This window comes from Bos indicus x Bos taurus, chromosome 1 (assembly GCF_003369695.1).
Source record: "Bos indicus x Bos taurus breed Angus x Brahman F1 hybrid chromosome 1, Bos_hybrid_MaternalHap_v2.0, whole genome shotgun sequence".
Lineage (NCBI taxonomy): Eukaryota > Metazoa > Chordata > Mammalia > Artiodactyla > Bovidae > Bos > Bos indicus x Bos taurus.
Genome location: NC_040076.1, coordinates 83718481 through 83734679, shown reverse-complemented (window position 1 = coordinate 83734679; position 16199 = coordinate 83718481). Strand labels below are relative to the sequence as shown.

Sequence of the window (16199 nt, the reverse complement as noted above, 5' to 3'; positions counted from 1 at the left end):
ACAAATCTGCAATTTACTTTACCATTTACCAAGGGATAAGAAGGGGTCCCTAAACCAGAGGTTACCAATATTAATTGCAACCCATATACTTAAGTTGATTTCCCATCATTTGTCTGAATCACAGAGAAAGGAAATCAATGTGTCTCAAAGTGTTGGGGAATCTAAAGAGCATCATTGATAAATTCATTTTGTTGGATTTGAAATCTCTTAGCTCATAGGAAAAATGATTTATTCTATTTTCTGAATTTTATACTCACTATAGGAATTTGGTTGAGTTCTCACATTGTTTTTTAATCCTTTGGCATTTTATTTTGCCAATGAAATGGATTTTTTAAAACTGAGGTCTATCACAAAAATTTTGACTAAAGAGCCTCAAAGTATGACCTGTGGATCCCTTGGGGTCCCCCAAGCCCCTTAAGGAGTTCCACAAAGTCAAACAATTTCTTAATAACATAATATTGTCTTTTTTCTACTCTCATTCTCTTACAAGTATATAGTGGAATTTTCTAGAGATTCTAGGACACATGATAATGATATTACTCTGATGGCTAATGGAATGTGTGCTTGGTGATAATCTTTTCTCAGTTTATCCTGCAACTCAACAACAAAAACCCAGCCAGATTTTTTTAGAAAGGCAAATAACTTGAATAGATATTTCTCTAAAGAAGATAAGTAGGCAATTAGCAATGAAAAGATGCTTAATATCATTAGTCATTATGGAAATACAAATCAAAACCATAGTAAGATACTACTTCCATACCTTAGGGGTTTTTTGTTTTTAATAAAAACAACAACAACAACAAAACAAAGTAGCTAGAATATAAGTGTTGGCAAGGAGGGATGTGGAGAAATTGGATTTTTTTGTGCACTGCCGATGGGAATGTAGAATGGTATGGACACTATGGAAGAGTATGGTAGTTCCCCCCAAAATTAAAAAGAGAATTACCATATGATACAGGAATTCTACTTATTTGGGTACATGCCTAAAAGAATTGAAAACAGGGTCTCGAAGAGATACTTGTATACAGATGTTCACAGAAGCATTATTTATAATAGGCAAAAGATGGAGGCAACCCAAGTGTCCACTACTCATCTATGTATTTAGATTGGATAAATAAAGTGTAGTACATACATGCAATGGAATATTATTCAGCCTTAAAAAGGAAGGGAATTTGGATGGATACTACAACAATGGAAGGGCCTCAAAGACATGCTAAGTGAAATTAGCTAGTTACAAAAGGAGTAAGAGCTGAATGATTCCACTTATACGAGGTACCTAGAGCAGTTCAATTTGCAGAGACAAAGTAGAATGGTGATTGCCAGGGCCCAGGAAGGGTGGGTGGAGGAGGGGGAGTGGACCCTTTTAATTGGGACAGAATTTCAGTTCTGCAGGAGAACAGTTCTGCAGATGGATGGTGGTGATGGTTGCACAACAATGTGGATGATTTAATGCCATGAAATTGTATGCTTAAAAATGGTTAAAATGACAAATCACATATTATGTACATTTTAAAAACATACATTAAAACAATAACACATTTTTTTCTCGATGTAATTTTCTAAATGGTAAATATTAATAGATGTAACTAATACAAACAAAAACTCTTTGGGGAATCTCAATAACTTTTAAGAGTGTACAGAGGTCTTGAAACCAAACATTTGAGAACTGCTGCTTTAGATATAAATACATTCACATAATTTAGGGGCTTTTTAGATGTCTTATATCAAATATTATTATCATTATTTTTTTAACCAAGTTTTTATTCTTAAGGAAATTACAGCCAAACTGAGTAAATAATCAGAAACTATATAGGGAATAATTTTTCCAAATTGGTCTGAAATAAAAGCTCATGACATTCTCCTAACTATAGTCATGATAATCAACAGCTTCAAATAAAGTACAGAGTGAAAACATGCTCTACTCAGTATGAGAGAAATCAGATTCAGCTCTGAGCTGTAGAACAAAACCAAGGAGGCTTACCTGCATGCTATATGATCCATCACGGTTATATGTTACAGCTATGGCTACATCTTTATGGAAAAAGTGGGGAAATTGAAGAACAGTTAGAAGACATACATTTATTCAGTAACTGAGGTTCTGAGAACCTCACTTTCAACCTAAGGAAAACTAGTTTTTAGGGATATCAACATCTTTTAACTCCCTGACAATAAAATTTAAAAAAATGAAAAAATCAGACAGGTTTCAATAAAGGTGAATTTCAGACTTTTCTTTTTTAAAACTGAAGTTCTAACTCTTTTACAGTTATAGGATATTTCAGATATTTCCCCCTCAAAAAGAAAGGCTGTAGTGTCATAGTAGAAAACGTAATTAATTGGGAAAGAGAAGTTCTGGCTTAAGGCCCAAATCTGCCATCCATGGTACGATCATCTCTGTGATCCTAAGACATTTAAAATCCTGCTTTTCTTAAAAGCTATATATGATAAACCCACAGCAAACATTATCCTCAATGGTGAAAAATTGAAAACATTTCCCCTAAAGTCAGGAACAAGGCAAGGGTACCCACTCTCACCACTAACTATTCAACATAGTTTTGGCCACAGCAATCAGAGCAGAAAAAGAAATAAAAGGAATCCAGATTGGAAAAGAAGAAGTAAAACTCTCACTGTTTGCAGATGACATGATCCTCTACATAGAAAACCCTAAAGATACCACCAGAAAATTACTAGAGCTAATCAATAAATATAGTAAAGTTGCAGGATATAAAATTAACACAGAGAAATCCCTTGCACTCCTATACACTAACACTGAGAAAACAGAAGGAGAAATTAAGGAAACAATTCCATTCACCATTGCAATGAAAAGAATAAAATACTTAGGAATATATCTACCTAAAGAAACAAAAGACCTATATATAGAAAACTATAAAACACTGATGAAAGAAATCAAAGAGGACACAAATAGATGGAGAAATAAACCATGTTCATGGATTGGAAAATAAGTATACTACCTAAAGCAATCTATAGATTCAATGCAATCCCTCTCAAGCTACCAACGGTATTTTTCACAGAACTAGAACAAATAATTTCACAATTTGTATGGAAATACAAAGAACCTCAAATTGCCAAAGCAATCTTGAGAAAGAAGAATGGAACTGGAGGAATCAACCTGCCTGACTTCAGGCTCTACTACAAAGCTACAGTCATCAAGACAGTATGGTACTGGTACAAAGACAGAAATATAGATCAATAGAACAAAATAGAAAGCCCAGAGATAAATCCATGCACCTATGGACACCTTACCTTTGACAAAGGAGGCAAGAATATACAATGGAGAAAAGACAATCTCTTTAACAAGTGGTGCTAGGAAAACTGGTCAGCCACTTGTAAAAAAATGAAACTAGAACACTTTCTAACACCATACACAAAAATAAACTCAAAAGGGATTAAAGATCTAAACGTAAGACCAGAAATTATAAAACTCCTAGAGGAAAACATAGGCAAAACACACTCTGACATGAATCACAGCAGGATCCTCTATAACCCACCTCTCAGAGTAATAGAAATAAAAGCAAAAATAAATGAGATCTAATTAAACTTAAAAGCTTTTGCACAACAAAGGAAACCATAAGCAAAGTGAAAAGACAGCCTTCAGAATGGGAGAAAATAATAGCAAACAAAACAACTGACAAAGAATTAATCTCAAAAATATATAAGTAACTCCGGAAGCTCAATTCCAGAAAAATAAACGACTCAATCAAAAAATGGGCCAAAGAACTAAACAGACATTTCTCCAAAGAAGATATACAGATGGCTAACAAACACATGAAAAGATGCTCACCATCACTCATTATCAGAGAAATGCAAATCAAAACCACAATGAGGTACCATCTCACACCAGTTGGAATGGCTGCTATCCAAAAGTCTACAAACAATAAATGCTGGAGAGGGTGTGGAGAAAAGGGAACCCTCTCACACTGTTGGTGGGAATGCAAACTAGTACAGCCACTATGGAGAACAGTGTGGAAATTCCTTAAAAAACTGGAAATAGAACTGCCATATGATCCAGCAATCCCATTGCTGGGCATACACACCAAGGAAACCAGAACTGAAAGAGACACGTGTACCCCAATGTTCATCCCAGCATTGTTTATAATAGCCAAGACATGGAAGCAACCTAGATGTCCATCAGCAGACAAACAGATAAGAAACCTGTGGTACCTATACAGAATGGAATATTACTCAGCCATTAAAAAGAATACATTTGAATCAGTTCTAATGAGGTGGATGAAACTGGAGCCTATTATAGAGAGTGAAGTAAGCCAGAAAGAAAAACACCAATACAGTATACTAACGCATATATATGGAATTTAGAGAGATGGTAAAGATAACCCTATATGCAAGACAGAAAAAGAGACACAGATGTATTGAACAGTCTTTTGGACTCTATGGGAGAAGGCGACAGTGGGATGATCTGAGAGAACAGCATTGAAACATGTATATTATCATATTGTGAAACAGATCACCAGTCCAGGTTCAATGCATGAGACAGGGTGCTCAGGGCTGGTGCACTGGGATGACCCTGAGGGATGGGATGGGGATGGAGGTGGGAGGGGGGTTCAGGATGGGGAACACATGTACACCCATGGCTGATTCATGTCAATGTATAAATCACTATAATACTATAAAGTAGTTAGCCTCCAATTTAAATAAATAAATTTAAAAAAATAAAAAATAAAATAAAATCCTGCTTTTCTGATCCATTCTGACCCATTCACTGGGTATGAAAATGTAAATGATTAAATGAATGTGAAAGCACTTTATAAACTGTATCAGACTATACAAATATAATGCAAAATATACTTATATCATTATGTGACTAGAGAATAGGTTAAAGACTATGCTGCTGCTGCTGCTGCTGCTGCTGCTGCTGCTGCTGCTGCATCGCTTCAGTCGTGTCCGACTCTGTGCGACCCCATAGACGGCAGCCCACCAGGTTCCCCCGTCCCTGGGATTCTCCAGGCAAGAACACTGGAGTGGGTTGCCCTTTCCTTCTCCAATGCATGACAGTGAAAAGTGAAAGTGAAGTCGCTTAGTCATGTCCAACTCCTAGCGACCCCATCGACTGCACCCTAAAGACTACCCTAGGAGCTGGAAATTTTGTGGGGTAGAGCATGCAGACCAAAGTCATTTCACCTACACCTGAAACATTAACCAGCACTCTGAGGCTCCCAGCTCAAGTCTGTTTCCAGCCTGACCTTCCTGCTCCAAAACTCTGGTTAGTCATTCCCAGCAGGATCCTCCACTGACATCTTAAAATAAACCTAATGGGGCCAACAAATCATCTCCCCTTTCACCTGCCTTCCCTCCTGACCTGTCAACTCCATGACTGACACTGTTTTTCTCATCATCCAGGTTTATAACTTGTCATTCTTGCCTTATCCTCCATCCTTTGCTTTTCACCTCCAATAGCCACCACAAAGCTGCCAAGTTCTTGCCCCTGAAGACCTGTGCTCTACATTTCTTCCTGTCCATTCCCATCACTCTACTCTGGTTCAGGCCCATGGCTTCTGGCCTGGCTGACTTAAGAGGGCCTCCCTAAATTTCCTGCTTCCTGTCTCAACCATTCCAGCTGATGCGGCCCAGCATGGCCCCCCAAAACTCAAAGTACTTGGCTTGGTATGGAAGGCACCAAACTCCCAGTCCTGTTGCCCACCATCCTTCTATATAGCCCTGTGTTACAAACAAATGGGAAACTGCACCATTCATATTCTCCACACGTGCCTCTGGCCTTCTCCACAATTGTGCCTCTTTGCTAATGCGCCTCCTTCCCACTTTGCTGATCCCCAGCCACACCACCTGAGACTCCATCCATCATTCACATCATACTCACTCACTGTCCTTGGGAAGAGTCTGTTTAGGTGGAACAAATCCTCTCTCCTGTGAACATTTAGACTTCTGCATATAAAGTGCCATTATGATTCTCCCCTCATCCAATTTTAAATGACAGTGATTTTTCTCTTTATCAGTTGTTTTTAATAATTGCAAAAAATATTCACAAAAGTTAAATACTGAGGTATATAAAAAGTGAAAGTCCCCTTTATTGCCCAGATGTATTATTAAACACTTTAATGTGTGAATCCTTTTAGACCTTTTTGAATGCATAAACTTATATTTTTCTTTTATAAAAATAACATATTGCTATACACATTGTTCAGCAACCAGTTTTTAAAAATTAACATGTGACATACATGTCTACTTTGCTCTTTCCATAGTAACGAGGAGATAATTTAATAATAATGATTTTGATGATGATAGCTACTGTTGACTGCTTGCTCTAGGTCATTCAACAAGCTAAAATGCTTTATATGTATTGTTTCATTTAATATACACAACAACCCAAGGAAGCAACTGCCATGAGTATCTCCACTTATAGCTGAGGACATGAGATGCTTAGAGAGTGTGACTTTCCAAGGGTCATAGACAAGAGGGGAGCAGAATTCAACCCATAGAATCTGACTCCTGGGCCTGCATTATTAAGCCCTACACCATCCATATTGTCAACATATATAACTTCTCCTTTGCCAAATGGTAAATGTCTTAACATCTTTTTTTACTTCTTCACATTACTCAGAATATTTTGTTTTCAAAAACTTTGTACTGAGTGTATGAATGAATGAAACTTTTCCTCCCTATATCTTATCAATATCTTTACACTTTCTTAAGAGAAAATATATTCAATTACACCAGATCAGTTTACTTTTAATTTATAAGATACGAAAAGTGTTTAACTGACAGGAATGCCAAAAGAATCATAGTAAAGACACTGCCGGGAAAACTATTTTATACATTATAGAGTAACTGAATTTGTTCCTCTCTCCTCTAGATACTTAACCCCCACAAGAGAACCTTAAATATCCTCTTGTAAATTTGATATGTGTTTAATATCCTCTTATATGTTTATATAAGGTATATACATTTAGCATGGTGCAGTGTTAGATAAGCACATGTACCCTAGACAGTGGGTTCAAATTCTGGCTCTACCAATTACTTTTAGTATGACTTCAAGAAAACTATTAATCTCTCTAAGCTTTGGTTCCCAATTTATAAAGTTGACGCTAATAATAACACTGACCTCAATGGCCTATTCTGAAAATGCAAATGAAATAATCCATGGAAAGTGCTTAACAAAGGGCCTGATATATATCAAACACTCAATAAATCTTAGCTACTGTTATTGAGGGTAGGGCAGGGTTCTGTGAAACATGGCTATAACAAAGGAAGATTATTTTTCAAGCTTTAAATATATAAAATGCTGGGTTGTTTTTACTGAGATCATTAGGAGTTGGTTCTCCTTTAGATTCACAAATGATTTTGGGCCCTTAGACTTCCTGTTTGGAGCACTCTCTTATTCAACCATGGTCACTACTGATTAGCATATATGAGAGACTCAACATAATATTTCTGAAAGCCGTTATATTCAGACCTGGATTATCATTGAAAAATACTACAAAAAGGATGTAGTGAACATCATTTATATTGATTTCTCAATTATATATTTATTTTAAAATTGAAATGCAACATAATTCAAAATACTGCTTAGTAAAAATTCACACCAAGTAATACCATTGGCTCCTATGAATTATAATCATACATGTGATTTTTCTGTTTAATTCAGGTTGAAGAGGCCACTGAAACTTTGCTGCTGATACTTGTGTTCAGCACAGAGGAGTCTAGGGCAAGATACTCCCAGATTTTGCTGTTTTTTAGGATGAAATAACTACAACAGCATAAAATGGATAGGTTAACCACTCACAGAAGGCTACTTTATAAGGGATCTTTGCAAATGTTCTTTCCATGTACTCAATGCAAATAGGGCAATGACCATCTAGGTTCAGAATGAAAAAATGCCTAAAGAGCTACTTATTAATGAGTGACTGGTATCTACCCAGAGTTGAGGTAAAGAAAATCCTACTCTGTCCAGGGAGGAGGGTGCTGTGATGATCTCTGTTATACTTGGTAGGCACATTCTGACAATGGAGCTCCCACAGTTCAATGAACCTCACATTCAAGGTTATCCATCCCTCCCAGCTCTGGCTCTGCACCCCTCTGACTTCCCAGGTAAACTGTCCTTCAACAAAAGAAATACAGCCAGTTGTTGTCATAGGACTCTGGTTCCTCTGGAACACTGTTCAAGCCATAAGTTTACAAACCATCTTCTGGCTTAAGTGTCATCTCTTTCAGACGTCAGTTACAATAAATCAGGCCCCATACCGGGCCCATCAATTAGTTGGCAATCAAAAATCAATTTTCTACTGGAAAAGTGGTGGAAACAGCACAGGGGGCAAGGCCAGAAAGACTGGGTGTCAGTCTTGGTTCTGCTACTTAATAGCCTTGAGTAACTGCTCCTCCCCTATCTCAGTTTCATCAGCAATAAGCGGGTCTAACAGTGACTCCCCCTCGTTAATGCTGCCTGGTGAGCAGTGGGGTGGGCAATCCTCCTCCCCTGGAGAAGTTTGGTTCTTTTCTTCTTTAGAAGTCATACAGACTCACAGAAAAAAATGGCAGAGCCATGAAAGTACAAAGAAGAGGAGGGAAAAAAGTGCCTCAAATCCTAGCATCCAATGCTAATCTCACTAATGTTTTGTATATATTTCATTTTCCTATGTATGTTTTAGGACCTATTTTTAAAATATTTACCAAATATAAAACAAGTGTGAAAAAGAAAAATAAATATCATTAACTCTACCACCCAGAGCCAATTCTATTATTTTGGCATGCTTCCTTCTAATGTTTAGGCTAAGGATCTTAAAAAATGTAATTGATCATGGCCAGGCTGAATTCTTTTTTTTTTTCAGTAAATGTGATCTATTTCTATGAAGCACATTTCTTTTTTAATAAAACATTACTTACTGTTTTTACCATCCCTAAGAGTCATGTTTCTAGAGTAACAGATATTCAGTCTTCTTCCACTGCTGGATGCAAAAGGAGAGTATTGATCTAGAAAAAATTTAAAATTCAACAACAAATTTATGAACATCAAGCCTACTAACAAAAGAAAACATAAAACAGAGGTCCTATACTGACAGCTCAAATATGTTTTCTTTATTCTATGCAATGCTTTAAATTTAGACACTTTATTCACATCTCAGGAAATTTTACATGAAAAAAATCCCAGTTTTTCTTGAAAAATCAGAATATTTACAACCTCAACTTTCCACCTCTGGCAGCATAAACTGCACAGTGGTCACAATTCTGACAGGGCAAATGCATTCCAGGTCACCCGGATCCTCACTACTCACTAGTTTTCTTTCACCTGGCCTCTTCTGCTCTTCTCTGTTACTGGTCTTCCTCTAGAGACTTGTGTGTTCACCCTCTGTTAGACAATTTCCAGGAGCTATGGAGTAGCTAAATTGAAGCAATTTATTCTGAAACTCCTCTCTGGGCTGCTTATAAATTTTAATTTAAAAAGGAAAGTGAGAGTAAGAGGACACTCCATTCCAAAAAAGCTAAGTCCAGGCTGAGGAATACCAGATGGGGTACAGGTAGATGCGTTTATTTAATGTAAAAGGACAAAATGAGGACAGAGCACAAATCTCCAAATGTAGCTATATGTTTTAAGCTTTCAATATAACTTAAAATGTTACTTATTAATTCATGTATGGCTGCGCTGGGTCTTTACTGCTGTGTGGGCTGTTCTTGTCTAGTTGCGGTGGGCGGGCTTCTCACCGCAGTGGCTCCTCTTGTGGAGCACAGGGCTCTAGGCTGCAGGGGCTTCAGTAGTGGCAACACATGGGCTCAGTAGCTGCGGCTCCCAGACTCCAGAGCACAGGCTCAATAGCTGTGGTGCACAGGCTTAGCTGTTTCACAGCATGTGGGATCTTCTTGGACCAAGGATTGAACCTGCGTCTCCTGAATTGGCAGGCAGGTTCTTTACCGCTCAGCCACCAAAGTGAAAGTGAAGTTGCTCAGTCGTGTCCGACTCTTTGCAACCCCATGGACTGTAGCCTACCAGGCTCCTCTGTCCATGGGATTTTCCAGGCAATAGTACTGGAGTGGATTGCCATTTCCTTCTCCAGGGGATCTTCCTGACCCAGGGTACGAACCCAGGTCTCCCACATTGTAGACAGATGCTTTACCGCCTGAGACACCAGGGAAGCGCCTGGGGGGAGCCCTTAATATCACTTTCTTGAATGAATCTAGAAAAAGATCCCAATAATAGGATCCTATAATAATATAATAATCCTAATAATAATGAAGGGATAAATGGATTCAGGGGTTTTTTTTCCTGTTTGCTTCAAAGATCAGAGGTAGCCTGAGGAAATATTATGGAGCAAATGTGGGAGAGCTCAGATTTTGTTCAACCAAGTGGGAAGAACTTCTTAATGGAGAATTGACTGAAACTGTAATTGACTAATGAATTTTCATCATGAATTTCCAGCTTCCTGAGGTGTTAGGAAGATGCTGGGCAACAACTCAGTGGGAATGCTGAGGCAGGGATGCATACATACGGCAGCCAGGATGAATCTCTGTCATAGTCCCAGATTCTATGGCATACTCAGATTCTATGATATGATGAAATACCTAGGTATCTAGCTAGTCAGAAATTTGATCTCAGAATAGAAAAAGAGAGGAAGGGGACTTCCCTGGTGGTCTAGTGGTTCAGAATCTGCCTTGCAATGCAAGATACTCAAGTTTGATCCCTAGTCAGGGAACAAAGATCCCACACGTCGCAGAGCAACTAGGCCCAGTTGCAGCAACTGCTGAGCCCACACGCTCTGGAGCCTGTGTGCCACAACTAGAGAGTCCATGCACCACAAGAAAAGAGCCCATGTGCCACAATGAAAACCTGACTCAGCCAAATAAATAAATAAATATTTTTTAAAAAGAGAGAGCAGAAGAATAACTCAACAATAAATTATGGGTAACTTAAGGGAATCTGAGCATCTCCAGCACTGTCTTGTCTCTAGGACCAAGAAAGCTGCTGCCGGTATGCAGGATACAACAAAGCAGGGAGTGGTGAAAAAAGAAGTTGGAAGGAAATAAAAAGTGAATTAGAAAAAACAAAACAAAAAGAAGTTGTAAGGCATATCAGCATGAGATGTAGGGAGAATTGGTGTTTTCTTGAAAATAAGTCCATCTCTATGTTGTTTAAGTGATGGGTTAAGTTACACTGAATGGGTTAAAGCATGCTGTTGGGTGCATGAATATTACCTAAAGCTCTTTACTTGATACTAAGAAACACTTTAGCAGAGGATGGTGTCAGTTACTGAAGGAAGAAAAGGGGGGCAGGAGTGGCAATAAAAGAAAGAAAACTGGGAGTTTCTGGTTGCCTAGTGGTTAGGCTTCTGGACCTTCACTGCTGTGGCCTGGGTTCAATCCCTGGCTGGAGAATTGAGATCCCATTAGCTACGCAGCATGGCCAAAAAAAAAAAAAAAAAAAGCATGTTCAATGATATTCATAAAATTTTGCAAAGCAGAAGAAATAGAAAAATATTCCATACCTTGTGTCTGAATTTTGAAGACATCAGACACAGCTTTCTCCTTGAGGATGAGGGCCAGAGCTGCGTGACATAAAAACTCCTTGGCTGTGGTCTTCCGGTCGGGCAACAGTTCTTTGCGGTGTTGAGCGATGAAATCAGTGTGCACGTTCCCAGCTTCAAATTCCGGGTGGCCAGACAGGCTAAGGAGGAAGTCAATGTTGGTGTGCAGTCCAACAATCTAGGGAGGAAAAAATGTCCATGTCCCCAGTGAGTGGGGAAAACAACATACTCAGGAAAACATTTCTATGGCATCAGCTCTTTCTTTCTACTAAGTATTTTCGACCATGACTAACTCTCAGGAAAAACAAAACAAATTCATTTCACCATTATTATGCATTTGCACTTCACACTATATTAATTTACTATGATAAACAGGATGTAGGAAATGGTGTTGGGAAGGTGGTGTGGAGATGTTTAACTGACTCAAGTTAGGAAACCAAGTAAACATTAAGAAACTGAAATGAGATTTATGTGCAAGATACTGAAGACTTGCTTCTCAGAACACTCCCACGAACGAGGAAAACTGCAGACAGAATAGGACTGCTACACAGCAGGGGGGTGGGATTATATGACCTGAAAAGAGCTTCCTCTGAACATTAAAATTCAACTTGTACACACTGATATAAAAATAAGAAAAGGTATAGAATTAACCCAAATCCACCCAATAAATGGGATCTAGGACAAAACCGGCTGTCTGAGCTCTCAGGTTCATTCATTCATTTTCTCATTCATCCATTTATTTAATAGCCACTTACTGAGAGCCTTTTAGGTGCCAGGCTCTGACCCCAGTACTGGGACACAGTGAGGAACAAAACAAAGTCCTTGCCATCACAAAGCTTACATCAAGGGACAAATAACAATGTCTATAAATATCTACTATAATGTCAGATGATATGAAAAAAAAATAAGGCTGGCTAAAGGAACAGACAGCAGCAAAAGGTCCTGTGGGGAGGCCTGGGAAGGACTCGAAGGATCATGGTGAGCCAGGCAGAGGGCAGTGAGGAGGGAATCACATGGGGCAAGAAAATTCTGGAGGGAGAAAGGGAACATGTGGCTCCATGCTGGGTGTGTCAAAGGAGTCACAAGGAGGCCGGTGTGGGTGGAGCCACAGAAATCGGAGGTTTGATCAAATTCATGAAATATAGTCACCTGAATATCATGGGTTAATAAGAAATCCTTCTATGACACTAAATCAGCATGGTATGGGGCTTACTGCAGCAAGGAAATTTATAGCTACAGAAAAGCAACAAACTCTTTCAAATGGATAAAACTGAACATAATTATTTTCCTTGGCAGAAAATAACATCAGAGGATTGGCCACACTTGTGTTGCTGGCCTCATCCACAGGTTGAATAGAAATTTCACATCGGATCCCACTGAGGTTAACGCTGATGCTAATAGTTTTAGTCCTGCAATCTTTCCTTTCTAGCTGAAATCAGGAAGTCTTCAAACTCTATTCTGACCCATGGGAAATACTCCCATGTGAAATAATTTTGTTGTGACATATGGGAAATTGGTAGAAATAAGTTGACAAGGACAAAGGTCAACCAGTCGTAATGGACACGCTTGGCTGTAGAGATCCAGAGATCATCACGGTCACTAACACGGCTCCAGCTCACTCACATTGTACTGTCGAAGGCTGTACTTAAGTTTCGTCAAGGCTGCCTGGCGATCAGCAGCCCACACAACCAGCTTTGCAATCATGGGGTCATAATGCATTGAAACTTCATCTCCTGAAGTTGAAAAACCACAGAAACTAAAGTTATAACTTAAAAGAGAGAAAATATGACAAGCAAGACATTCTCCTGGGGCTTTCTGTACATTTCACACTTTATTCTCACGACAGATATCAGTACCACCACTTTATTCACGAGGAACTGAGGCTCAAAGGGATTTAAAAACAGAAGTTGAAGGAGGGTATGGCTATCAAGAGCACCATGCCCCAAAAGAGTCATCCAACGACACACAGGCTGGCTTGCCCCATCCTAACTTCTTCTGAATCTTCTTTTTCCTTCTTGTTTTGGAAGTCAGTGAAAACCCTCATATCACAATCACTTCTGTCCTTGTTTCCTTGCCTCCATCCCCTCAGTTTCCTCATCAGAAAAATAAAGAAAATAATTCCTCTATTCTATATGGTTGCTGGGAGGAATGACAATCAAGTGCCAAATTGCCATACCTGGCAGAGCTAATAAACAGCAGCTGTGTCAGAGTCTCAGCGACCAAGAAACTGAACTATGCACATCTCACTGGTTAGAAATGGTTCAAGTAAAAAAGATGAGGTATATTACAAAGAATATTGTTCAAAGATGTTTTTGTGATTTTGGCAGATCACTTGACCCCTCTGAACCTCAGAGTCTTCATCTATACAATTAAGAGGTTAGATTACACTCCCTTATCCACCCATCCATCCATCCACCAACACATACCAAACACCTTCTAGGCCTCAGCTTGAGCAAAGTCCTGCAAATATAACGTAGAAGACCTAGTCCCTCTTGTACGACTCCTAGTCTAATGGAGAAATTAGACAAGGGGCAAAAGATCATCATGAGATGATATAAAGGGGGAATCCCAAGGAATACACAAGGGGACACAAAAGAGGGTTGGGGAAAGCTTCCTGTACTAATTATCCTTCCCAGGGCCAGGATAAATCAGGGAGTCTGTCTGAGAATTATATCTGTTATCCTTTGAGCACTTTTATTAAACTATACTGCAAGCTTTGCTTGCCTTAAATTCCTTTTCTTTCCTATTGCAAGTCCCCTCTTCTCTCTATGAAGTTTCACTGATATGCTAAAAAATTTACTGACTACCAAACTTGCTGTAGGTTATCCAGAGCTCTCAAAATGCTGCCAGTTTATTGTTGTAGTTATTGTTCAGTCACTAAGTCATATCTGACTCTGCAACCGCATGGACTGCAGCATGCCAGGCTTCCCTGTCCTTCACTATCTCCTGGAGTTTGCTCACACTCATGTCCACTGAGTTGGTGATGTCATCCAACAATCTCATCCTCTGACACCCCTTTCTCCTCCTACCCTCAATCTTTCCCAGTATCACGGTCTTTTCCAATGAGTTGGCTCCTCACATTAGGTACCCAAAGTATTACAGCTTCAGCATCAGTCCTTCCAATGAATATTAAGGGTTGATTTCCTTTAGGATTGATTGGTTTGATCTCCTCGCTGTCCAAAGGACTCTCAAGGGTCTTCTCCACCACAATTTGAAAGCATCAATTCTTCGGTACTCAGCCTTCTTTACGGTCCAAATCTGACATCCATACATGAATACTGGAAAAACCACAGCTTTGACTAATATGGACTTTTGTCAGAAAAGTGATGTCTCTGCTTTTTAATATGCTGTCTAGATTTGTCATAGCTTTTCTTCCAAAGAGCAAGCATCTTTTAATTTCATGGCTACAGTAACCATCTACAGTGATTTTGGAGCCCCCCAAAACAAAATCTGCCACTGTTTCCATTTTTTCCCCCATCTATTTGCCATAAAGTGATGGGACCAGATGCCATGATCTTTGTTTTTTGAATGTTGAGTTTTTGAGTTGTTGTTTTTTGAATGTTTGAATGTTTTTTGATTGTTTTTTGAATGTTGAGTTTTAAGCCATTTTCTTCATTCTCGGTTTTCATCCTTATCAAGAGGCTCTTTAGTTCCTCTACACTTTCTGCCATTAGAGTGGTATCACCTGCAATTTATTGTTTAGAAGTCCTAATTCCTCGTTTTAGCTTTCTAGACCCTATACGATTTGCTCTTATTCCATATCTCCAGCCACATCTCCAATTACTCACCACCCTGAATCCTTTTCTCCAGCCACATATTCTCTCAGTTCTTCAAATACACCTTTTGTTAAATCCTCTTCTCTTCACTTTTCTGTGTGCTTTTAAATCTGTCTATTCAAATTCACTCCAGACTTCCTCTTAGAAACATGTCCCGATTACACCAGCCTAACATAACCTGCTATTCCTGAGAATTTCTATATTTTATCACTCACCATCTGTATAACTTCTCTGGCAACTAAAGTTAAGGTGGCAATAGATGGTGGTGGCTCAGATCATAGACCTGGAGCCAGAATGCCCGCATCTACATCTTGGCTCCAATGGTGACCTTGGAGAAGTCACTTCTCTGCGCCCTTGTTTCCCCATCTGGAAAATGGAGGTGATCATAGGGTAGTAAAGGAGCCCCTGGAGGAAAAACCCCTAGAACAGTACCTGTACATAGTAAGTGCTAAATAACTGTTATGACCGTGGTTATTAATCATATGTGAACTATACTAGCTCTTGCATTGTTATTTTTTAACTTTTTAAAATTACTGCTTAGCTTGCACTAAGTTTATTAATTTTTCAGTTTGACTTTTAGTACCTTGAAGGCAGAGTGCCTTGGGCTGGGCAGATATCAGTCCCCTTAAATTGTATTTGGAACTAGGCAAAATAAAAATATAAACAATACCAGAAAATATTTGTTGCTGAGGTTTGACTAAGTGCTGCTGCATTTCAAAAAAGACTGCAGTACTGCTTAAAAATACTAGTTCTTCTTTTTTTTAAAAAATAAATGTTTAGCCATCTGTTTTATTTTTAATTTTATTCTTCATAATCAGCTGCAACGGGTCTTAGTTGTGGTATGCAGGATTTAGTTCCCCAACCAGGGATCGAACCCCAGCCCCCTGCATTGGGAGCTTAAAGTCTTAGCCACTGGACCACC

The 16199-nt window shown here is 38.9% G+C and overlaps 1 protein-coding gene across 4 annotated transcripts in view; it reads right to left on the bottom strand.

Moving 5' to 3' along the window:
• MCCC1 (methylcrotonoyl-CoA carboxylase 1) overlaps nucleotides 1-16199 on the bottom strand; it is a 58947-nt gene that overhangs the window by 7692 nt on the left and 35056 nt on the right. For all 4 annotated transcript variants that reach the window (XM_027540084.1, XM_027540092.1, XM_027540101.1 and 1 more), the window contains 4 exons: nucleotides 13125-13234; nucleotides 11463-11679; nucleotides 8872-8958; nucleotides 1982-2031 (listed from right to left, as the gene is read on the bottom strand). In XM_027540084.1, coding sequence (XP_027395885.1) covers nucleotides 1982-2031; nucleotides 8872-8958; nucleotides 11463-11679; nucleotides 13125-13234 — 464 coding nt within the window. The remainder of the gene's footprint in view (nucleotides 1-1981; nucleotides 2032-8871; nucleotides 8959-11462; nucleotides 11680-13124; nucleotides 13235-16199) is intronic.